Source organism: Drosophila grimshawi, unplaced genomic scaffold (genome assembly GCF_018153295.1).
Source record: "Drosophila grimshawi isolate 15287-2541.00 unplaced genomic scaffold, ASM1815329v1 contig_1367, whole genome shotgun sequence".
NCBI classification, from domain to species: Eukaryota; Metazoa; Arthropoda; class Insecta; order Diptera; family Drosophilidae; genus Drosophila; species Drosophila grimshawi.
Window position 1 is genome coordinate 6,859,393 of NW_025062889.1, and position 24,694 is coordinate 6,884,086.

Below are 24,694 nucleotides of genomic sequence, written 5' to 3' on the forward strand. Positions count from 1 at the left end.
GATTTATTTTTATTACCACCAATTTTTTTTCTATTTTTCGCTTTGATTTTAGTCATTTACGTAAACATTAATAAATTTCTTGATTGATTTATGTTTTAATCATATTTCGAGTTTTTATATATATATATATTTAAATGTTCGATGATTAATAATATTTGTTTGGTTTTTTTTTTAGTTTTTTGAGGACATGCTTTTTTTTTTCTTTTGATGTGGTTTTTGTTTTTTATTGGTCGTGGTTATTTCGTCGATTTTGTCGTAACTTTCGCACGGTCTTTCGAATTTTATAATATGCTAACAAACTTCTCGATGGCTACAATTATTTCGTATATTCTAATTAAATTTGATATCGCGTTGCAGTCGTTTCATTAATTTATTCGTTTAGATCATTTCGCTGATTTAATTGCTTTTTATTTCTTTGCTAGACACATTTTATGTTTTTCGTTCGAAAGTCGTCGACAAACTGCGCTGAAATTTTCGAGCTGCTGCCAGCAACGAAAAAAAAAACATCATTTAGCAGCAGCTATTTGCTATTTTGTTATTATTTAACAGCTCTTGTGCTAAGGCAGCACACAAAAAATATTGCTATGTATTACTAACAAAAAATAAAAAAGAAATATATTGAGAACTCGAGAGCAGAGAGAATAGCAAAAATATAGTGATAAGGTCGTCGCTCTCTCAGCAAATACCAATTAAACAATCTAAACAACAACAGCAACAACAACAATAACGTTAACAAAAACTAAACAACAGTCTGCAGATAAGCTAAATGCACATTATTAAATGATTAGCTGATGTTATCATCATTATGATGACGCGAACCACAGCATTTTGTAATATATTTAGATACATCACGAACCGAGCTGACTGCGACCCGACAAGAGCGGGATCTTCACGTTTCAAGGTGGGTCTACTATTTAGTTTGCCCAATCAATTTACAAGCAAATATTAACAAGTTGTGGTTAACTATTTGTATTTTGACGAAATGACGAAACACGTTCGTATTTGAATTTTTCTTAGAGATGCAATCAATCGATCAATATCTATAAATCTAATATCTAATTTATTATTGGTCAGAAATGTGTCTAAATATTTGACACACATAATTTCGTAGCCGGCTCCATAATACTCTGATGCTAGTGGAGCGCTTTTAAATATCTTTTTTTACTGGTTTAGTGTTAAATGATTTTTATCTTTAACATTTCTATTATATACTAAAATTTACTATTTATGGTATATACTACTAGGCACAGATTTAAATATTCCACATTACTCTGTCAAAATGTGTAGGATCTTTAAAGGCAAACCCCTTTTGGTAATTTTTTCTCCACTCCCAGATATTTTCCAAAATAAATCGACTCTCAATTTATAAATTATATCAACCAAGTTGTTGAATAATTATTTTAGACCTTTAAATACGCAGCCTGATAAGCATATTAATAATTTTCGGCTCTTAGCCTTGAGGTTAATTTGTATCTACCGATAAAAGCTTTCCATTGAATCGCATATGGCTAAAAGGGGCGCATGTCTAGACCAGCTTTTAGGCCCCAAGGTTACAAGAAATTAACGCTGAACGCATTTTGGCATTTGTCTAACAATAGACAGATTTCTGGGCTCGTTGCTTTGGGTCTGCCTCAATTGGCAAGATTTTTGGCAAAGGTTTTGTTTTTTTTTTTGGGTGAAACGCATTAGAGTAAAGGCAATTTAGAAACCATTTATAACGACCCTAAATAGCATAAACAAGAGTATATATGGGGCCCACATATCGTAAATACATGTGTACAACAGTAATCATTAATCAATGTCAGTTTTTGACTCCTTGCCCAGATAAAATGTCCGCGGGCAAAAAGCGACAATTTGATTGTTTATTTGCGTGAGTTTCTTGCATTGGTTTTTGCACACTTTATGGCAAATTTATGGCATAAACAAATACAAGAAAAACGAGCCAACAGTAAACAAAAAAACAACAACAACAACAACAACTTAGCAGTATTTGCATGCAAATTGAGCGCCAAATGCGCATTTCAAAATTGATTCAAGATACGAACGCCTCGAATCGCCTTGAAGTGGCTTGTAAACTCCAATTGAGTTTGAAATGCCAAAGATGCAAAGTGATTGTATCTATGTATGTATCGGCATAAAGTATCTGTATCTGCAGACAACTCTGCGCATTTTATGCAGCTTAATGTCTTTTGATTGGCCCCAGACATTTATTTCGGGCAGGAGGCTTGCTGCATAAAATTGAATTATGCGTTGCTAGATTGCGACGCCGTTTTTTTTTTTTTTTGTTGTTGTTTGTTTGTTTTTGGAGCTACATTTAAATATTACTTTGATCTAACAGCTTGCGTGTTGGGCTATGACAGCTTCATGAGTAGTGTGGCCTTACAATATATGCTGGTACAATGGGCTGGAAAGGCAAAGAAACTGGAGTACAATTAGGAAAAATAATCATTTTAGCACATCATTAACAAATTTGTAATTTTGACTTAATATTTTGTAACATTTGATCAGCATTTTTCGAAAAGACCAATTACTGCAAAATATTTATGGTATATTTTACATAAGAGACACGAAATAAGAAAGGCATTTACCAATTCATGGACACCTTCTATTGTGCACAAATATTCCGAACACGTTCCATTGTACAGCATTTCAACAGCCTGCAACAGTTGTTCAAAATTTTTCACACTTTCGTGCGTAAAAGTGTCACATGTGCGGCGTCATCGCTAATTGCTAAGAAAAGCAACAGCAAAAGAAAAAAGCAAAAGTATCTACGAGATACAACCAAAGTCATTCGTCTGCCGCCTATGAATCATAAAGAGCAGAGCTGGGCAGAGCAGAGCTGGGCAGAGCAGAGCTGAACAGAGCAGAGCAGAGCAGCAACCAAGAGTATTTCCTCATCTATTTTGAGCGTTGCACGAATTTCACTCACCTGCAACATCAAAGTAACGATCCCACGTGCTATGCCCCATGCGACGCTCCTTCGCCTCCTTGGTCTCCTTGGAGCCATAGCCGTTGCTCAGACTTAAGCTCAGACTGAGACTGTTGTTGTTGCGATCCATGGACAAGGAGTTGCCATTCGTATAGCTGTAAGCACCCCCTTTACGCCTCCTGGCCGAGGCACGTTCCAGCGTTCGCTCAAAATCGCTGCAGACTTCGTCGAGTGCCTCGTGTAGGAAGGCACGTGTCTCCGGAGGACTGTTGGCCGGACGTGCATGACCATATGTCGGATATTTGTAAGACGGATAGATGCCAGCATCGCTTTCGACGCCGCCACGCAGTGAGGAGCATGTGGATGAGGCAGTGCCATAGGGTGACTCAGAACGCGGCGGCGGTGCAAGGCTGCTGCTGTAAGTGAAGCGTGGCACCGACGACGAGCGTGGCCGATAGCACGGCGATAGTCCGACAGTGGCAGCGTGTAGCCGTGGCGAATCCGGTTCACTTTCATGTGCGGCCTAGTGGTGAAAATGTGAACAGGTGACAAGTTAATCGAGTGCGAAGTGCAAAATCACTTTGAAGTTGTTGACAAAAGTCCAAGGCAAATTCAGCTCAAATAAACAAATAGAGTTTTTGAAAATCAAATCAGTGTGTTAACTTAAGTTAAGATTTAGATCGGGAGTGTTTTGTGCACTCACCTCCGTTAGCTTTGGTTGCACACGACTCTCCGCCTGCCAATCGCCGCCAAAGAGACTCTCAAAGCCGAGCATGAATTCCATGGATTTGCGAGATCTGCGACGATCGCGACGCTGCAGCTCCTCCTCGCTGGGCTTGGCATTGGCCAGACTCTCGCAGTAGCGAACAAAATCCAGATCGATGTGGTAGCCATAAGGACAACAGTTGCAGCTGCGCACAGACCGAGTCAATGTTGAGCTTGGGGTGCCATTGTTATTGCCCGGCGTTTGATGCGCTGTGCAAGAGTAAACCAAACAAAAAACGAGAGTAAGATAAATGACCGGATGAGCACAGCAGCCACAACAAAAAATAGTCTGTATCTTAAATGCAGACAACGCGTATCTAAATGTCATTATCAAGGTCACGTCTGTCTGGGTTTTGAGTCTGCCTTTGATTCTTGGTATTGGCAACACACACAGCATATTTGTCTGCCTTAGTTTTAGGTGTGCGTGTGTGTGTGTGTGTGTGAGGCATTTAAGCTTTGTCTCACAGCCACACCTGCCTGCCCGTTTGGCCTAAAACACGTTTCAGCTTTTGTTTTTTATTTGTGTTTATTTTTCGTAATCTGAGTCGCAGTCGCAGCTCCCAAGCGCAGTTCTCAGAATGTATCCGCAAGATACATTTATGTGATTTGTGCTGGCCATATTTATGCTTAATTGCGTCATATCATAACTAAATTTGCTTAATTTAGATAACAAACTATGCACGCGACTCATTTGAAGTTTCGCCTCAACAGCAATTTATAGTCTTGAGTTCATTTGCTTTAATTAGCTTCGCTCAAAGCAATTTCCTTAATTGTATCTTTGCAAATATCTATGATTTTATCAATTAAATTTTTTTAATAATACAAAAAGTACTATATTAACAAAGTAGCAAAATGCAGCCATCTATGAATAAAACCTTATAATATTTATCTAACTAACATTTAACCATACGTAAGCAATAATTAAAATTTTAATTTTTAAGATCTATTCATCTTTTCACTCCCTCACTCACTTGTGTGGCAGATCCTTGGAGGCAAGCGCGTTGGCTTTCTAGCCTCATATACCAACCACAGCACCCCCAGCCATAATAAATTCCAAATCATTTTCTATTGAGCCAAGGGCGACTCGATAATGAAGAAATACGCTAGTATTTCTCAAAAACTACCGACAACTTCCCGACCATTTGGGGCGCACGTTCTCAGTCCAACTGGATGGCTAACAATCAAAATACTTGTTGAACTCATCATGCAGCTAATTGGCGATAAGATACGCATTTTTTCGCTTATCAGTCGGCTAAACAACGCCCAGTTGCGAATGCAGCGTGGAAGCTTTTTATTTGTTTATGTGATTAAATATCGCGTGGCGCCATCTAGATGTGAAGTTTATATCAAAATATATAAATTTCCGATTTCACTTTCAGTGCTGCGATTCATTCATAAAAACGAATGCATCTCATTTACGGTAGGCGTTTTTAGTAGGCGTCGCTTTGGGAAAGTGTTGTTGCTGTTGTTGTTGTTGTTGGCTGCACTATGCGGCGTATACGTGCTGTCGGAGCAATATTAACCAGGCCAAAAAGACGCATATTGATGAGCTGTAATTAACACAACAGTCATGGCCATGGCCGGTTGCGAGGGCGTTGTGTTAATGACGCTGCTTGCCGGCTTAATTATCAACGCTGTGTTGGACACTAAACACCCACACACACTCACTCACACACACACACACATAATCACAGCTGTTTGCTCAGTTTAGCCTGTTATGCGAGAGCTTTTGGCCGTTGTTGTACATTGTGGGCGTCCACAAGAATGCGGTCTGCCTAATGTCGCCTAATTGGTAGCACGACTAACTGAGTGCCTATCGCTGTCTCGACAGTGTTTGCCCGTTTGAGTTGCAAAACATCGTCAACACTTGCTTGACTGCTGCAAGTGCATGGCTGAGGGGTTTTCCACTTAAGCACGTGTTAATGAGCATCCGCTCTTGGAGCCAAAAGTGTGACTAGCTTCGACCAGTGTCGATAATCAGTGATTTGCCCAGACATTTGCACTTTGACGGGCGTTAATAAGTTTCCCGGACGAAAGTGTGACTCGCACTTACCTCAGACAATCGTATAATATATCAACTCAAGGTTAATATAAGAACAACTCGCAAGTATTTAACAGAAAGTATTAACTGCATTTCAGTAATCAAGAATTGATTACTCGTTCTGACATATCAGCAAATATGTTTGTATTATGATAATGATTTAATAATAGAAAGTATAAAAGAATTACAGCTTATATATAAATTTATTGATACCAAATTCCAGCTCATAAAAAATGTGCCCCGTAATTCTATTCATATATTTGATGGGCTTAAGAGTTTCTGATCCCCCGAAGATATATATATCATAATACGATGCAATTATCAACCAGCTAAGTAGGCAATCACACTTTTTACGCTGCCCTACCAATCATCCATCGTAACATGTATTTGCCAATTCGAACAACTTTGTTTACACAATCTCGGGAGCACCATAAAAGGTGCCTATTTACCCGTACAATGACATAAATCGCGCACTCGGCGCACATAAAAATTAAGAAATTAGCCCAGCGGACAGACAGACAACAAAACTGAGCTGCAAGTAAAGGTAAATAACGAGCATGCTCAGACCTCGCTGGCCAGGCACGTAGACCTACTCTGACTCCGAGCCAGAGTCTGAGTCGGAGTCGGAGTCGAACATCGATTGTTGCAGCGTATTCAAGACAGAGACCAAAAGCAAAGCAATCCCCATCATCATCATCATCAAGATTCCCCGATTGTAAAGACTATATTTTCAGTGTGGGCGGCTGAGACAACTCAGACGCTGCCCAGCATACGAAATGAAGCCGGCTTGTGAATGAATTTCGACCAAGAGACAGCCCGCAAAAAAGTAAACGTAAAACAAACTAAAATTAAAACTGGTTGGTAGTTGTCCAACTAATACAGATGTGTGTAAAATTGTTCACATACGAGTATGAAGGAAGTTGTTGCTGAATGCGGCAGTATCGAGTAGGCGTTAGTTGCAGCTGCGGCTAATGAAGCTAACGGTCCAACAGCAGCACCAAAAAACAAAAATATTAACAAAATTACAACAGAAAAATTACCGTAAAGTGGAAAACACTTAATTATGCTAAGCACGTGCAGGCGCTGCTCAATCTAATTGCATGTCAAATACAAATAAAAAGTAAAAAAAAAATAGATAGGAAGTAAATTGAAATCAACATAAATTATATGATACATGTTTGAAAGATTTTGCTTAATGGATTTGAATTCCAGTTTGTTATTATTTAATCTATACAAACCAAAAAAAAAAAAACAAATCAGAGTTACATATTAAAAGATATTACATATTACATATGCAATCGATCTAATTGCATGGCAACTACAAGTAACTTAGAATTTTCGAAAGATTTTAAACTCTTTTAAATTGCAAATTTTCAAAAATCGACTTCTTTTTTAGAAAATATTTATATATATATCAAGTTTTTCTAGACTTCATAATTTACATCTAAAAAGTAACTGAGTTAATGGACCCTCAATGTTCATAGTGTATGAAGCTATTTTTGCTTAATTGCAGCAGTTGGCTTTACACGAGTTTTCATTATGTGTTTTTTTATTTGCTTTAAAGTGGTCCCCATGGAACGACGCAGTGGGTCAATTTATAGATTTTCCTGTGCATTTCATTACCCAATTAATGCATGGCATTTTATGTGGTTACAATTAAGATTCTTCGCGTGTCATAAATTGTATGCGTAAACGCAATAAAAGAGCAAAAATACAAAATATTGTAAACTGCGTGTGGCTAATGAGACCATTTTGGCAACTGTGGCTGGGAGTTGGACTTGGCTAACTCGCCGTTGGCAGTTGACAGCCTGCATTTGCATATCGCATTTAATTGCCTCAATTAACGCTAAGAAAACCAGGCAGGCCTACGACCAAAAAAAATAAGTGTCAAGTCATATCCGCTGTCATAAATTGGACACTACAAAAAATAAACGAATGCATATCAGAAACTTATCTATATTGATCTGAGCCAAATATTTGGGCAAAAAAAAAAAACGGCTTTTTGCTTGCAAGTTTAATTAAAACTCACATGTGAGAGCCGAAAAATGTTAAATATTTGCAAATGTGGCCTGGGGGCGTATAAAATGCGATAGCAAAAGCAAAAAGATATTTGCATACGCCGCTTGCAGCTGAACTTTCCATGTGGGCATCGTGTCTGGACAATGGAAAGTGCGTTTGGGGCACAACTGCAACTGAACTATAACTATAGCCAATATGTTGCTGCTGCCTTTGTTGCTGCTGTGACAAATTGGCTCAGAGCAAATACGTTGTCTTAATGGTGGGTGGGCGTTGGTAACGCCGGCACTCGATGCCCTGTGCGGGCGTCAAAGTTGACCCACATCCGAATCCACCACAGAAGTGGTTCTCATGTGGGCTTAAGCCACGATTTTATAGCTAAATAAAAGTGCCCACGCTATGCCACGCAATCCAGCAGTTCTACGTACCATTTTCCTCAATGAAGGCGCGTTGACTTCGCAAAACCAGCGACCTGCAAATAAAAAAAAAAGAAGAAATTAAAGTTGGTCCAAGAAATGGCAAAAAAAAAAAACACACATGTATGTAGTCAATACTTAAGTGAATGCCTGCTAATCTAAAGAGCTTGTGTCGATTTTCTAAAGCTATAAAATAAAAAGTCTTCGTAGATTCGTCTAAAAGCCACTCATAGCATAATACTCCAAACAAACTCAGACATATACAATATATGTATGCATATGTGTGTCATATATACATATAAATATATATACATATGTTCTTCAGCACTCATTGCCGATTGCTTGACAATGTTGTTATTCGGTCTGCTCAAACGTAAAGACAAATTTATGTATAAGCATAATGATACGTGTATCATAATCATAAACACACATATTAATTTGGACTGCACTCCAAAAATAAGCGACGCCGTCGCTCGTTTCACATGGATGCAACTCGACAGACACACAGTCATTGAGAAGGAGGAGGGGCGGGTGGAGTAAGGGACGCAATCAAATATGGGGGGATAGGGGGTGGCGTGGTCTCCGTGGCTCTTGTCATGCATGCGATACGGAAAGCCGCATAAATCAGTTGACGCATAAATTTTCATTTTACATAAATTTTGGAATCGAAAAGAAACGCAACATGAAAAATATGGCAGCAAATCGCGAAGACGGCTTTCAACAAGATTTATTTATTTTATTTGAAATCAGCAACATTGCTATTGTTGTTTTTGTTGCTGCCGTAAGCGTGGAAAACATGACAGGCAATTAATTTAATAAGATATGAAAATGCACGGCCCGTTGGCAGAGTTTTTCCATCAGCGCCATTTTTGGGTCTAATTGCATCAGGTTGGGGACTCGCTGCCGAAAACAAATTATAAATAATTGCAGCTTCCGTTGCACACAAAAACCGTGGAAACAAATGAAAATGAGAAATGCGGCACGCATACTGCACACACTTTCCAGGAAAATATATATTTTCTGCAGCGATAGGGGGGAGGTAACCAAAGTTCACTAATGAGTGCAGTTGCCTGGGAGTGAAATCGTCGCCGAGACCCTTGCTGCTTTATGGCATGGCAAACAGATTATTGTGGATTTTGTGGCGCGCATATTTTTAAAGATGTTTCAAAATACCGACGACACAGCAACAACAATAACAACAACAGCAACAGCAACAATAGTGACAACACTGAGAACAAAAGGGGCCACAGGCAAAACTCAAAATGTTGACAGCTTGATATATTTTATTATAATTTCCCCAGCAAGTGTGGCACTAACTAAACGAAAGAATCTTGTATCTATGCATCTGTGTATCTGTGTGCAGCGCATACTTGTGTTGCATTCTATAATACGACAGACTATCCCTTGCCCAATACAACATTGATTTATTTATAAATCTGATAGATAAGTTCTATTTGAACAGTTGTCAATAGCAAAACAAATATTTAAGGCCCGACTACTGCACACAAAACATGCGCGCGTTTTATACGCGTTTTACGCGCGTTTCTTGCGGCTTTTTGAACTTTTGCCTCAGAAAACAATAAAAAAAAAGTTGATTTACATCTTTTAAGATTTCCATAACGCTTTCGAATATAAAAATTCTATATTTGGTGTACGATAGAGGGAAAAAGAAGGCAAAGCCTTTGAAAATACTTTACTATACATAATTAATATTTTTATGTACATTTTTTAAATATTTGAGTGCATTTCAGCAATATATGAAATCGTAAATATCTCTTAATAATGTGTAAAATAAAAAAATAAATAGTATTTTCAGAAATATTTAAAGCCGGTTTGTTTATACACAAAGGCAAAATGTTGTTGAGCAATCAATTAGTCAATGTGCCTTTGCATTAGAGTCTTAGCTGATTAACTGGTTTTCTATTAACGTATTTGCCCAATTAATTTAAGACAACTTTAAGCTACATGTGTTTGGCTAATATTCTATTTTTAAACAAATCGTTTCTCTTTGTCACTTTGGCACCTCAATTTGAACCTCCAACTCACACCTTAGTTAACACCCATACACTTTACAGCCACTGAGCTCTGATCTTTAAACTGAGTAAGCAGCGCCAAAATATTTTAATTTTCCGGAGTTCATTTTTTGGGCTTATCGAACTCGAGATCAGCGCGTAGTGTATTTAATGCTTATCGTTACCTCCAAAAACGCTTAACGGCTTCCTGTTCTGTGGGCGTCAGGTGCGTTATCTTTTGGTTGAATTTTGACTCATCGTAGGCCACCAAATCGCCGGGAAGACCACCGATTCCGATACCAATATTGTCAAGACTCACACTCATGCTGCATACGCAATTAAGTGAATGGCTTTATTAGCTGGCACTAAGCACTATACACAGACTAATTAATTGGCATACGTTCGTCGTTATTCGTAGCCAAATGGAAATTCTATGCCGAAATTAATTAGATTTGATGGGCAAGCGAAACTTCACGCCATCGAGGCGACACCAACCATTCTCAGACTGAATTTGGGCATGAGAAATACATTTTACTGCACTTTCTGGCTGACTCAGCTTGGCCACACTTCACTTGGCGCACACACGAGAACAAACTTTATTATTTATTTACGTATTTACTTATTTATTTAGTGTTTTTATTTTTTGGTTTTAGTTCTACGGAACGTGCACGCTCCTCGCTCTAAAATCGCTCGAATCGAACTGAAATCCAACAGAGAAAAACTTTACGTTGTTGCCGCTGAACTTTATGCTCTGTAAGCGTGTTGTATCTCCCTCTGTATGTGTGTGTGTGTGTTTGTGTGTATATATGTGTACCGCAAAGTATTTGTCTTTTTTTTTATTTATTTTTTGTTTGTTGACGACCACAAAAGAGCAGCGGCAAGACTGAACTTTGTTGGGTCAAAACACAATGCGAAGTGGCTTTTGATTTTTTTTTTCACTCTTATTATTTTGCTTCTTGGCCATGCTTCAAGCACAGCTCAACACACAAATGAGAGAGTTATCGATACGATAATTAATAAATATAAGCGTCTGCTAGACAGTAAACCAGTTCGTCGTCGTAACTTGTTGGGACACCCAAACAAGCGTCATGCCCGATAAGCGCTTTACAGCTAGCCGAGTATATATAGATATTTAGATACAATTGCGTCTGGAACTAATATATTGGAGTATTGCTGAGAACAGAAGCGTCAATATGGTTGGTTCTTTGGACCTAAAACGCCTATGGAAATGATTGATGATGCCAAAAGGTGTCGCCTAGCTGTCGCTTGGCCCGAAACAGGGGCATTTGGGGCCTACTTTGATCTTTCAGTCTTTCCTTTTACTAATTCAATTTGACATGCAGTAGCTGAACATTGTATAGCTAAAACAAAATAAAAGAGTATATATATATATATATTGTATAATAATTATTCTTATTGCAAAGAGAGTTCAAGAATCGAGGCAATTTTTTCTTTATAAATACAACAACAAATACAACGATAGACGCCAACAACGTCCGGATTCAAGCTCGACAACTTTAACCCAAAAAAAACCCATATAGATGTATAAATAAACATATTGCTTGCCACACACACAAACACATACGCACATTGACAGACAGCGATAAGATAACACCTAAACAGTTGAAGTCATTACAATGTGTCAAACTGCATGTCATGCAGTCTGTCAGTGCATGCACTACATGTCTATCTGCTGACACGCACAAAAATAACAATAGCAAGATAGCCCAACTTCGATTTAAAGCCAAAATGTTTTCCGTATTCAAAGCGAGTTGAAAAATTACAAAAACTATTTAACATTGATGTGCATTATAAAAAAAGAGAAATTGCTCGCGCCTGCTGAAAGTAATGAGATCAATATAAGGATACGTTGTAGACTAACTTAGATGTTTAAATGGGTTCAAAACTAATTATGGTATAATATATATATGTATATATACATATTTATTGGTATTAGCAATCTACAGAGACTACTCGGCTTATAAAAAAAAAAAAACAACATTAAAATGCTCAATACTCAACTCAAAAGACCACACAAAGTGTGCCTATATATTCGATGACAAAGCATCCACTAATGAAAATGTTTATTTAAGTTGTATAGTAAATAAAATGTTTGCCTGTAACAATAATTATCAATGGCTCATTATGGCTGGCTATTTACACAATTGCCGCCTTAGACGCGATGCGTGTAGTGAACTCCAACTAGCCCAAGTCTCAAGGCATGAAATTGTATTTTTATTTGATTATTGAAGGCAAGTGTTTCTACTTAGTTGACCGCATATTGATTTATGTCTTTGTTTATAATTTTATGTAAATGTCTTCCATGGAAGCGCGTTTCGTATATATAAAAATTGTATTTCATATCAGTTGGTTGGCCGAACTGTTAATGAGCTAACAACGAAAATTTCATGCTCCATGAAATTGGCAGTGAATTCGGTCGCTTATTAATTGTCACGACCCTCGAGGCCGAGGCGTAGATACAAATTAGCTTCGAATTATTGACAGCGGCAACAAAGCTATTTGCGAACGTTAAGTGAGCCGGTTATAATTCGCATTCTCGTATCGTATATCGTATATAATTTTGGGTATCTATCATATATCTATGAATTTATAAACAAGTTTGGTTTTGATTGCTGTTGATTCTATCAGTTTAGCCTGCGGATTTCACGGCTTTTAATTATGCGTTAGCGAACTCTGCACACACATTGGAAATCTCATTGCGGTGTCCCGCAATAAATGTTTAAATAAATGGCTGCAATTATTTATGCGTCACACCCAATCGATTTCTACTATGATATCTGCCGCTGCCTAAGGCCTTACTCAATTCTCAATTCTCCAATTCTCGAGTTCCACTCAATGAAATTCAACAAAAATGTTTTCTTGATTGTTGTTGTAGACAATGTAATTTTATATTGCTTAAATTATTGCCGCCTTGGTTGGAAATCTGTTTCCAACATTTTTTTTTATGGCAAACAACTGACCACCGACGTTGTTCAGTTTTAATAGCTTTTGTAATATTCTTTTTTAATATTTTTTCTGATTAATTATTACAGGATCTTTGGCTGGCAGTTTCTTTTAAGATGCCCCGCTGAGTGGTAAACTACTGTTTTTCCCATAAGTGATGTTGACTCTTAACAAAGTTGTTAAGTTTATGTTAAGTAAATGCCGGGGCTAATGCTGAATTCCAGTTTAGCTAGTAAATAGAATGTATACAAATTCAACATTTATAATACGATGAACTCATGTCTATATTTTTACAACTACATCGTTATTACTCATTGAAATATGCTTTGCTTACTTGTAAGCTCAGAATTAATATATTAAAATATTCTTTTCTTCCATATAAGCCATAATTAAAAGTATAAGAGTCACAACAAAATGTATAAAAGATTGTCGGGTCATTTATTAATAACCCCAGATTGTTAATCTATGCATGAATTAATCAGTACTGCAATTCCAATTGAGTATATAAGAGGCACACAAGCAGGAGAGCTATTTAGTCGATTAAGTGCAGCTGTTGCAGAAAGCCTACTTACAGCAAAGCAATCAAAACAATAAAAGAGCATAAAATGAACTTCTTTAACACATTCACTTTAATGGCCCTAATCTTGGCCATAATTTTGGGACAAACAAGAGCGGATTGGGACACTTTTGAAGCTGAACTTGTAGGTTAAAATCTTCTTGAAAAGTGAATCGAGCTTATATTAAAACAATTGTTCATAATATTACACTTATAGGAAAAAATTGGCAAGCAAGTAGAGGAAATGGGCAAGGCATTCGTAAGTCTCTCTTTTTTAAGATACTTTTAATTCAATTGACAACAACCATATTTTTTTCCAGGAAAATTTTGACCATCCATTTTTTAAGGAAAACTAAATTTCGAACTTTGAAAATATGTAAAAATTATTGTAAATACTTTGTTTGCCGATTAAATACATGCATAAATATAATTATAAATGTATATATATATTGTTTGTTTGTATCTTGCTGAGTATCTTGACAAATAAATAGGAAAATTGCTTTAACTAAACTCAAGTTAATCAACTAGAGAATACCCTGTATTGTCTGTTGATAAGGTCAACTAACTTCAACAAGTGAATTCTAATTTGAGGACACAAAGAGTGAAAATTTGTTATTTACAAATTAAAGGTCTCGAAATTGCTGAGCATACAATAATTGAGCAAGTTTAGTTTCTAAAAATAATATGCGTCAAATTGCCTTAACTCTTATACCCTTCAAGAGCGCATTACAATTCTGTTACAACATGTGTCACACATTGAAGAAGGCATCGGGCTTAATAGAAGAGTATATAAATGACAGTACCTGGTTCTATATATTCTTAGCCATGTTTGAGCTTACTAATGTAAAAATTAATTTATTCATTTATGAAGAGCATACTTAAAGCACATTCATCAATTGCCAGTGCAAGGGCATTTAATATTCGTCACAAAAAAATGTTCATATTTTATTTTTTCGGCAAATTACGTCTTATCAGCAACGCTGCGGCTGTGAGACTTTTATTTATTAATATGCCAGCCAGATAAGGCAGCAGTCGCATAATTCTAGCAGCATCTGCAGCATCTGAAAATCCGAAAAATTCGAAAAAACGAAAAGAATAAAATAAAACGCAAAATGAATTGCAATATTTTCATTTTCATTGTAATTATTTTGCTGGCATTAAGTGTAGATGTAACTCAAGCTAATTGGTGGAATAACATAAAAGATACTTTCGTAAGTTTGAAACTTGTGTATGAAAATATGTTATTTTGATATTAACTTTAAAATCTATAATATAGAATGACATGATTGACGCAATTAAGGACTTATTCTCATAAGAACAGTGCTTGAATCTATTTGTATCCTAAATGATTATTCCGAAAACCAAATGTTATATGTAAATCTTGATGAAAAGATTATAAACAGTCGCAGACCAAAAAACTTGGGAATTTGTTTTTTCACTTTGTTTGTTTCACTGCTCGTAGCCAGTGATATTTGAGAGATTTCTCAGGCATTTAATTTATTCGAGTTCTTCGGCTCATTACAACCCAAGTGTATTTTTACTTGTTTACTGCGCCAAGTGTGAAAGGCAGCTCCATCTTCATTTCCACTTACAAACCGTTGATGTCTCGCCTTTTTCAGGTCATTTCAATCAGCACCTGTCACACGGTTGTGCCAGCGTTGGCGTGTGAAGTATTTCGAGTCGTGTCTAGACGTCACAAAAATTAATTAAAAGAAATTGTTTGGCCGTTGGGCTGCTTGTCGAAAAAAAAAAACAAAATGATGATGAAAAAAACAGCTACCTAGAACATCGTTCGACACTTTCGCTGGCTGGATTTTTCTTTTTGATTTTTGCATATCGATAAGTGGCTAGTTGCGTCCCGTTGCCAGCCATAATTCATACAGTTCGTTGCAGTTTATGACAGGCTAACAAATTTCCTGCTGCCGCCCCATGTGGTCAGCAAAACGGCGGCCATCGTGATACAACAGATACAAAGATGCAAGCATAAGATACAAGCGCCAAAGGCGGCCTGCCATCAAGGCCGGCAACAGAGTCGAGTCTCTGCGGAAAACTTATGTCTACCAAAATGCCATGAGGCGCATAATCGAAAACAGAATGCACGCGTGCGCTGACGCCTGACGCTTGCCGCTTGCTGCTTGCCCCGCCACGCTGTTCAAATTGTAAATTATGATATACGCGCTGCCGATGCCAAACTGAGAAGCATAAATATAGTATTCAAGTTGATTACAATCAAGGCGCTGGCTGGCTAGGTGAGTGTGGCTAGCAAAGGTGAGCAACTTGGGGCATTATCAACTTAGTCATGATCATCGCTTGACCTGCCCACCCACAGTCGCCAGCTATTTGTGAATAATCTGGCTCGACTGTAAATTGGAGACAGGTCCCGCCAATTGCATCACTGCTTAAGCATTTTATTATTACACTGACGGTGATTAGAAATGTAAACAACAACAACAACAATAGCAATAACAGCAACAACAGCAAACCTGAACTGAATGCCATAACATTGAGTCGCGGGGCGTATACATAATTTGCATATGTCAAAGCTGGGGATGCGATGACTCTATGTCTCATTGGGTGCATACAACAAATTTGCTTGCCATTTCACACCTACATATCGCTCTCTCACTCTACAGATATATGTTCTCCTTTACATTAGATTCCCTGCACTTAGAAACGGGAGAAGATTTTTATATTTATATTCCTTACAATTTGTTTAAAATTGATGTTGAAAAAGGTAAGGTACTTCTGAAGGTGCTGTAAAGGGTACTAATAAAATATAGCATATTAGGCAACATTTTGTTGAAGTTTCAAAATCTCTACTGGGTAACTCAGTGTCGAGCAAGCGGAAGCAAAAATGCATTTTGCTTTTGCTCGTTGCCGCCAATTAATAAACATTTACGCTCTTCGCATTGATTACCCGCCAGCGATAAGTTGAAGCGACTTTTAAGACTTGGGCGTATTGAGTTTCCTAATTGAATTTCAAATTTAAAATGCACGCCGGTGAAAGTAAGGCGCAAATTTCATTTAAAAAGGCCACAAGTCGATGACGTCTAATGCAAAAACGCTTTTTGTTTTCGTTTCGTTATTGCTGCCCGATTTTTACGAGGCAGTCGTGAGCGCATAGGCAATAACAAAAATTCAACAAAAATAAAATAAAAATAATGGTTACTTAAAACAATTTCCGAGATTGTTATTTATTGATTTTGTGGTTTTTATTTTTTGTTTTTTTGTTTGCTGCGCAATTGGCCAGTGTTGCTTTTAGCCAAGTTGATTGGGAAGTTGGAACGTTTCTAAAAGGCCGAAAATTTATGCAAATATTTGAACGCCCGAAATGGTGACAACTTGCAAATTTCAGTCATAAAATAAAAACATATATTTTTGTTTTGGCGTTATGGAATTTTCAAGATCGTATTTGTGTCATATGCAAACGAGGCAGTGAGAACCCAAAACTGAAATTCAATAGCCCAAAATAGCAACTATGTGGAGTGTAAATAATGAGTTGTGAATAGCGTAGATCGCTGTTGACAGTTCACAGTAAGCCCCAAAACCTGTTTACACCACTGGCATACTGGGACAAAGGGATTAATGCATGATATCATTATAAACTTTCAGCAGCATCTTTACAATATGGCAAAAAACAAAAAAGAAACACAAAAAAACGATGTAATAGATACGTTTTTTTCTTTACAATTTCCGAGTGCAGGCAAAACACTTTCAACATGATCATCAGCCACTTGACCGCAGCACATAAAAGCCGCAAGCGAAATGAAGTAATTTTTGGTTCAACACTTCGAAAAGACGACTGCAAAAAATTTCAATTGCTCCACAGCATTATAATTATGCCATTACGATTATGAGAGCTCGGAGCTCATTTCACGGCACAACCTTCAATGTGGCAACGTTAAAGTCTACAAATTATAATTGGACATTAAGCTGATGCCCCGAGCACTGCTCTATGCCGACATTCATATCTGTCTATCTATCTAAACAAAAGACAACGAGTCGACAAGTGGCTCACACAATTGGCACTCCTCAAACGGAAGTTGTCTCCAAGGCTGATGCTGATTTCATTCATACAAAATACTCAACTTAAAGTACTTGCCAATTGATGTCGTAAACGCGTATAAGGTAGGCGGGAAGTTCCAAAAACCGCAAACTCAAACAGCTGCTGTTGCTGCATACGAAATGAGATTTGGCAGCTGCAAATCAATATGCATAAAATTTGGCTGCTTCACATTTTCTGCAGCTGCCACATAATATGCACAACCGAAGAATAATTGGGAACCGATTTGACAACTTTCCCACAGCATATCAAAATTCAGCAAGTGCAGCATCGAGTTAAGCCATTACCGATTTCATATCTTATAAGCATACAAAAGTAAATCAGACAGAAAACCAAAATCAAAGTGGCATCTCGATTTAAGCATAGCCGACTTTGAAATACTCTATAGATGTTGATGAGTTTGGAAACTTTGGATACAAATTGTAGTTTAAATTGTCATACTGACAAATCCCTTATTATTTTCTACACATTTAAAATACATCCACATAATTAATTGATACCTCAATCCTATACACTTTCTGCAAGCCATTCTCTATGCCTCTGCTGCAAGGGTAAGTGCAACAGATTTTTGTTGGCAACTGCATAAATCATACTGCGAGCTCCGGTTACAGAAGAGGGCCAAAAACTGCAGAGGCAAGCGTTATTTCTTCACGGTGAGGATGATGATGGCACTCGGTTGATGGAACCAACCGGCTGGCATAATAACAGAGAACTGAGAACTTCTTGGGCACGACGCAAATAACTTGCAGCGTGACTGGATAAAATGCCAAGCCACACAGAGCCCAAGACGATGATGCCCAAGATCCAGACGCCGGACCCAATGCTTTGGCGAGACATCTTTCCAAGTTTCCAATCGTCGCCGGTCGGCAAAATTCAAACAAATCGCTCAAACAATGCAACAACAACAAGACAAAACAAAAAAAAAAAATCGAAAAACTAAAAATAATAAAATACAAAGCATTTTTTTGACACGACTCGCGCAACTTTGTGGCTTTTGTTGCTGTTGCTGTTGTTGGTGTATGTGGAATTTGTGGCTGAGATGTTAGAAAATCGCACAATGCGTTTTATGCCTCTCCTCAGATTTCAGTTAATTGATTAGAAAAACGTGTGGATTTAGATAACATTTTATCCATAAGATGCTGAATTCCCAAAAAAAAACCATATAAGTTTCTTTTAGATAATATTTTAGACATAACATACTGAATTTAAAAGAAAACAACCATTCACATTCCTTTAATATAAACAAAACAAAAAGGAATTAACGAATATGCAATATACTCTTGATTTGAAATTAATGGGACTAGTTTCAAATCGATTTATAACATAAAAAATAGATATGTAGATGGCATGCCATAAAATCTTATTTGTTCACAACAGCATTAACATAAATTAATTAAATTTTTTTTGTTCTGTTTCAAAACAAAGTATCGAGACGATGAGCTATTAATTATCTGTTAGACATATTATATGTTGTAGTTATCTAATCTTAACCAAAAATCTTGTCAAACCATGCTGAGAACCTTGTTAACTGATCAATTTATAGGTATCTTATCATTTAGCTTATTGAATATTAATTAGATCATATCATTCCATCAATTGTTCAATGTTTTTTATATTTCTTTTTTTTCAGTCAATTCTACATTTCAAAATGGATTCTCTTACCCTCGAACCATTTCTCAACTTTCATATTCTGTTAACAATTTATGGCAAAGTTAAAGCGTATTCTGAGTTTTCTATGTTTCTTGCATTAATCTAAAGGTGAATAATTTTCAAAGCATATTTTTGACTGTAGACATTTTGGCTACTGTGTCTACTCGTGTATCCGCAACGTTGGTGTTCATATTTTGGCTAATGACTGTCACTAACAAAAAAAATTGAATGGCCACGAAAACTACATAAAAAGTGGTAGCAACAGCTGCTGAAATTGCTGTGGCTGTTGCCATAGTTGTTGTTATGACTAGCTCACAAATTTGTTCACATTAAGCTTATAGTTTTATTTTTTTTTGGTGGTGTGTTTTTAAGTTTAGGTTTATTATTATGGCCTTTTTGCACCGTCGAACATTTATTGGCTACTTGTTTATGTTGCTCTGTACTTTTATTTAATATTGTTGTTGTTAGCCAAGTTCATTTGAGGTAAGACGCCTGCTTGAGGGTCACAAAGAGCCGTTGTTATTGTTGTTATTGTTCTCTGACAGTTATTTGTTAATGCAGTTGTACGAGGCGTGGCAAATGGCATTTGAATGGATCTGATGGATAACCAAACGAGCCGCTGCATTCATTGCTCAACCACTTTAAGCCTATTAAAAGCTAAGCAACTCAGGCAATGTGCAACGTCAGCCGCACACTCGCACAGCTTACAAAAGATACTTTTTGAAACTATGCCAAGCTGCACACACAACTGAGGAAATAAGAAAAAAAAAAACAGCTCTTTTACTCGTAATGTGCGATCAACAAATTGCCAAATAACTGAGTACAAAAACCAATAACCCCAACTCGAAACTGAAGCCACAGATCTTTGCTTCAAAGTAGCCGCCGCCACTCAAAGGAGTACAGTGGGCAATATGTAATACTTCATTCAGATATTGCTAAAACAAATATTATATTTCAACAATACTATAAGAGTTATAAATTGGGCTTGGCAGCTTATAGACACAACATGTCTTAAGTTTTTAAGATTCTTAGATACTTTATAAGGCAAAAGTTAGCAAGTTGTTCATGTGCATCATTTTGAAAGCAGCTTTCTTACCCAATTTTGGTTATTTAAGAAATTTGTTAATAATTTATTTTGTTTGCTGGACCTTTTTGCAGCTTGAACATGTTTTATGTGGCCAGCTTAACCCACTGTGACCCATTGTTAAAGCGATTGGCACGCGATACCAGCCGTCAACCCGCGCATTTTGTCTTCCAAATTGTTTGCGTGCCGCATTTTGCTTATTATTATTATTTTATCTTTTTTGCTTTCGTCGTTGGCTACTTAAGCAAAACATGCTACATTTTTGGCCTGCCCCGCCAAAGTATCTCTGAGTTACGGGGCCGGCTTATTAAAATGCAATCAGCGCAGGAAGCAGTATCTTGCGATACTTATAAGTAACTGAGTATCAATATCTGTGTGTGTGTATGTGTGTGTGTGTGAGTGTGTGTGTTGTCTGCTGGTTTTGACCATTAAGCGCAGCTGCTTCAAACCGCCTTCAAAACTATGCGCGGCATTTGTGTCAAACACGCGACCCAGTCGCCCATGCTGCCCCAACACAACAATTGTCGCGGGGCAGTCACATGAGCAACTGCAGCAACTGCAACAACTGCTTGCAATGGTTGCTACCAGTTGCAAGTGGCAAGTTTGTTGCCTGTTTGCCAAATCTGAAGCCTGCCATTGCACCAAATTGGCAACTGGCTTAGAAAGTCACCAACAATACAGCCTGGAAAGAAAGTCAAATGCAATGTTGCCACTTACATGTTGCTGTTTCTGTTGTTGCTGTTGCAATTGTTGCTGCTGTCGCTGCTGCTGCTGCTGCTGTCGCTGCTGCTGCTGCCACTGTTGTTGCTGATTTTCCTATAGTTGCTGCTGTCGATGTTGCAATTGTTGCTGTTGCAGCACTTTAATTAGCAGCTGCAGGGCACAGGCCTAAGCAATGCTGAACAACTCATCTTTAGTTTGACTGATTGGCGAACTTTTGTTGCAATTGTTGTTGGTGTTGTTGTTACTGCTGCTACCCAGCGGCAATCTTTTGTTGCTGCTTTCGATATTGTCGATTGCTCTTATGACGTGCTGTTGTCGTTAGCTTGACGATGTTGCTGCTGTTGCTGCTGCTGTTGTTGTCGTTTGCCAGTTGCCAGTTGCCCGTTGCATGTTAATTAAGCGCACCTTGACTGCATATACCTCCAACTACCTTGCAACTGCTGCCATTGTTGTTGTTGTTGTTGTTATTGTTGTTTTTGTAGTTCACTGCAAATGTAAATGCTGTTGTAGTTGAGTTTGTTGTCTGGTTTACTATTGCTGTTCATGTTTCGTTATGCTGAACAGGCAGCATTTGTTTTACGTCAACTTGATGAGCAGTTCAAGTATTTATTAGATAAATTACTCAAGCTATGAGCAAGCATGACTTGAACAGACGTGAACATGAATATATCATAAAGTCATGCATCTGACGGCGAACGTTTTATAACTAATAAGACATTAAAGATCATTAAATGTATATTTTGTACTCCAACAAGCTAGCAGTATTTATCTTCTTTATTCAATTAAAAATTGCACAGCTAAGTAGATTTTATATTTATTTTGAATATTTCTAAGAAACTCTTTCAACTACCTAACAACTCTAAAATCCAAAACAATTTTCATATTTTAGGCATTAAAATTGTATATTGCCAAAGTCTCGAAAGAATTAATCTACAAACTACAAACAATGCTATAGTTTTTGCTGCTCATAAAATCCAATTTCTGAAATGGTATTTATATATTTTAAGACATTTATTTGCCCATGAAGATTGTCATAAACTTATTTTTAGCTTCAAACTGTTTTAACATTCTAATTTTTAATGTTCAAGGCATCTTTATCTCGAGCAATAGTTTATTTTTACTATCTTGGATAAGTACTTGAAAACATTAGCACACTAAAAATGCACTATGAAATATTGGAATATCAAGCAACATATTTTTGACACATTCTTAAGTCAAAAAGATTTTAAAATCTACATGAAGAATGTACATCTGTAATGGGGAATATTTGTAAGCAGTCAGTTCAAGTGGAATTACTATTTTTTATTTACTACACTAGCTGAAGAGCTGTGCAAACCATTTGCCAATTGAAACAATTAAAAGTATGTCAGCAATTTGATTAGCAAAGATTTTAAACACTAGAACATTTCGTAGTTTAATAGTTGAGTCCATAAGTTAGCCAGGCAATTGCGGCCTACACAAAAATCCATCAAACCGACAACTTTTAGAGTCGAGAATTTTGCGTTGGTGGCTAAGTCAAGTATTTATTCTTTTAAGCCAAGTCCAAGCCAAGACGGTCAACAATTAAGCGGAATCAACAAAAATCCAATGGCAAAAATAAATTTATGGTTTTATGATTTTTGGCTTTACGGACTCTATCGTAAATATCTAAAAAGCACATGATATAAACCAGAAATCGCGTGGGTAGTTTTTAGCAAGAATCTGAGGCAATGAGTCAGTTTGATAAACGATTCAAACTAAAGCCAGGCTGAGAACACTTGGTATCATCTTCAGGCTAAGCTGCACATGGCTAGAAAATATTTTCTACAAGTCATTGCAGGTGTTCGGACTTTGGATCGGTTAAGCTCTCGTCATAATGCATTTTTAATGACTTAATTGTTTTTGGATCTTAAGTCTACTCGCTTTACAGCAACATTTTTTTAGTATGTATTTCATTTTTTGTTTGTTATTTTTTGGTTTTTTATTTTTGGTTTCAGTTAACATTGGTTTTTTTTTTTTTTGGTGGATTTTCATGCGTGAACGCACCTGTTTCACTTTTTGGTTGACTCCTAAAGGCAAAACAAAAGCAGCTGCCGCCAATTACAAGCGCCAAAACGTTTACAACTAATGGACAGACATTTTCGTTGCATTTTTTCCCACAACACACACACACACGCAAGCACACACAACACAACAGAACACAAACGTCAACGAAACGGAAACCGAATAACAATTTCGATGTTGCAAGCGACGCGCACGAAACGTAACTGTTGCAGCCCAGGCGATGAGAAGCTGCAGCTAGCTGCTGCTGCTGCTGCTGTTGCTGTTGCTGTTGCTGCTGCTGCTGATGCTGTTTTGTAAATCTTGATCTCTCGCACACATTCACACTCCCTCGCTCTCCCGCTCACATGCTCCTTCTGTTCTTAACTCTCTCTCTCGCACTCTCTCTCTCTCTCTCTCTCTACCTCTCTCTGTCGATCGAACTCCTCAACAAAAAGTTCTAAATCGTAACAAAATGCTGAGCACGTCGCGACTGCGATTGCGATTTGCGTTTTGCGTTTTGTTTGCCGTTGTTGTTAGCTGGCCGCGCTGCCCACAACTGAGCGCCAGGTGCGACAGCAACTGAGCCGCAGCCGCAGCTTGGGCGCTCGCTGCCATTGAAAGCAGCGCAGCCAGCGTTTGTTGTTTGTCTGTATTTGTGTGTTGTTGTGTTGGTGTGTTGTAGGCTTCAATGGGTTAACTGGCCTGTTGTTATTGCGTATAAGCAAGTCTACACTGCGCGAGAATAGTTAGTTAGTAGTTGTATAACTACGACACGATTAAATCTCATTTTCTCAACACAATATCTGGGCAAATGAAGACGGTCGTCATTCTCTACAATTGGTACTGGGTATTTGTTAGTTGATTGGCTAATTGCCTTTTTGCAACTAAACAAATTTTGCAATCGTAGCAAAAACAGGTCGTAAGACGCCCCAGGCGGAAGCTGTACCTGCGTGTGATCTTTCAGCTGCCAAGGTTCTCTTTTTCTATTTCTTTTTCTTTTTACTCGAGGGTCCTGTCTCGGGCCCTCTAATGAGCATGCTCAGAGATGTGACAATGTGCAAAGCCGATGCATTCGATAAGGACACTCTGCAACAACAGCGTCGCTGGCATGTCACCCCAAAGGTGAGCGCACACAGAAACTTTGTCTGCAACTGATAAGTTACGAGCTGAGTGCGCTTAATGGACTTCAAAACTGAAGTGTCACAGGAAATTGCACTGCAGATAATTTTCCTGCAAAACCACAGGGAATAAAAATCTGCTTATTTTTTAGACACATTTTGTTTAGTGAGTTAGATATCTATCACAGTGGCGTGAATAAAGTTCTTAAATATACATTAAAATACAAATTTAAGTGCAGCCTTCCTTTAGGCACTCGCAACTAAGTTAAATGAATAAGGCACGCTCTCTCAGCCTTTCTCTCTGTTTCTCTCTCTGAGTTTCCTATGCAAATAAG

General features: G+C 37.6%; 2 protein-coding genes across 4 annotated transcripts in view; one reads left to right on the forward strand and one right to left on the reverse strand.

Annotated features, from left to right (window-relative positions):
* Positions 1-21,224, reverse strand: part of LOC6560306 (KN motif and ankyrin repeat domain-containing protein 1) — a 28,298-nt gene extending 7,074 nt beyond the window's left edge. The window contains exons 1-4 of one of the 3 annotated variants that reach the window (XM_032734067.1): positions 21,214-21,224; positions 8,180-8,223; positions 3,633-3,904; positions 2,930-3,452 (exon numbers count right to left, since the gene is read on the reverse strand). In XM_032734067.1, coding sequence (XP_032589958.1) covers positions 2,930-3,452; positions 3,633-3,904; positions 8,180-8,223; positions 21,214-21,215 — 841 coding nt within the window. In that variant the 5' untranslated portion in view covers positions 21,216-21,224. Of the gene's footprint in view, positions 1-2,929; positions 3,453-3,632; positions 3,905-4,665; positions 4,772-8,179; positions 8,224-10,364; positions 10,528-21,213 lie in introns of those variants that run through there. The other 2 variants (XM_032734066.1, XM_001985927.2) reach the window with 2 other exon arrangements.
* LOC116804954 (cecropin-A1-like) lies at positions 13,712-14,115 on the forward strand. The gene is made up of 3 exons (XM_032734072.1): positions 13,712-13,844; positions 13,917-13,958; positions 14,020-14,115. The coding sequence occupies exons 1-3, from the start codon at positions 13,749-13,751 to the stop codon at positions 14,053-14,055; spliced, it is 174 nt and encodes a 57-aa protein (XP_032589963.1). The 5' UTR covers positions 13,712-13,748; the 3' UTR covers positions 14,056-14,115.
* Positions 21,225-24,694: the final 3,470 nt, after the last annotated feature.

Bases quoted from the DNA above. Each gene is read 5' to 3' on its own strand.
- LOC116804954 (XM_032734072.1), top strand. From the start codon at position 13,749: ATGAACTTCTTTAACACATTCACTTTAATGGCCCTAATCTTGGCCATA. The intron at 13,845-13,916 runs GTAGGTTAAAAT...TTACACTTATAG, and splicing joins ACACTTTTGAAGCTGAACTT to GAAAAAATTGGCAAGCAAGT. The intron at 13,959-14,019 runs GTAAGTCTCTCT...ATTTTTTTCCAG, and splicing joins AGGAAATGGGCAAGGCATTC to GAAAATTTTGACCATCCATT.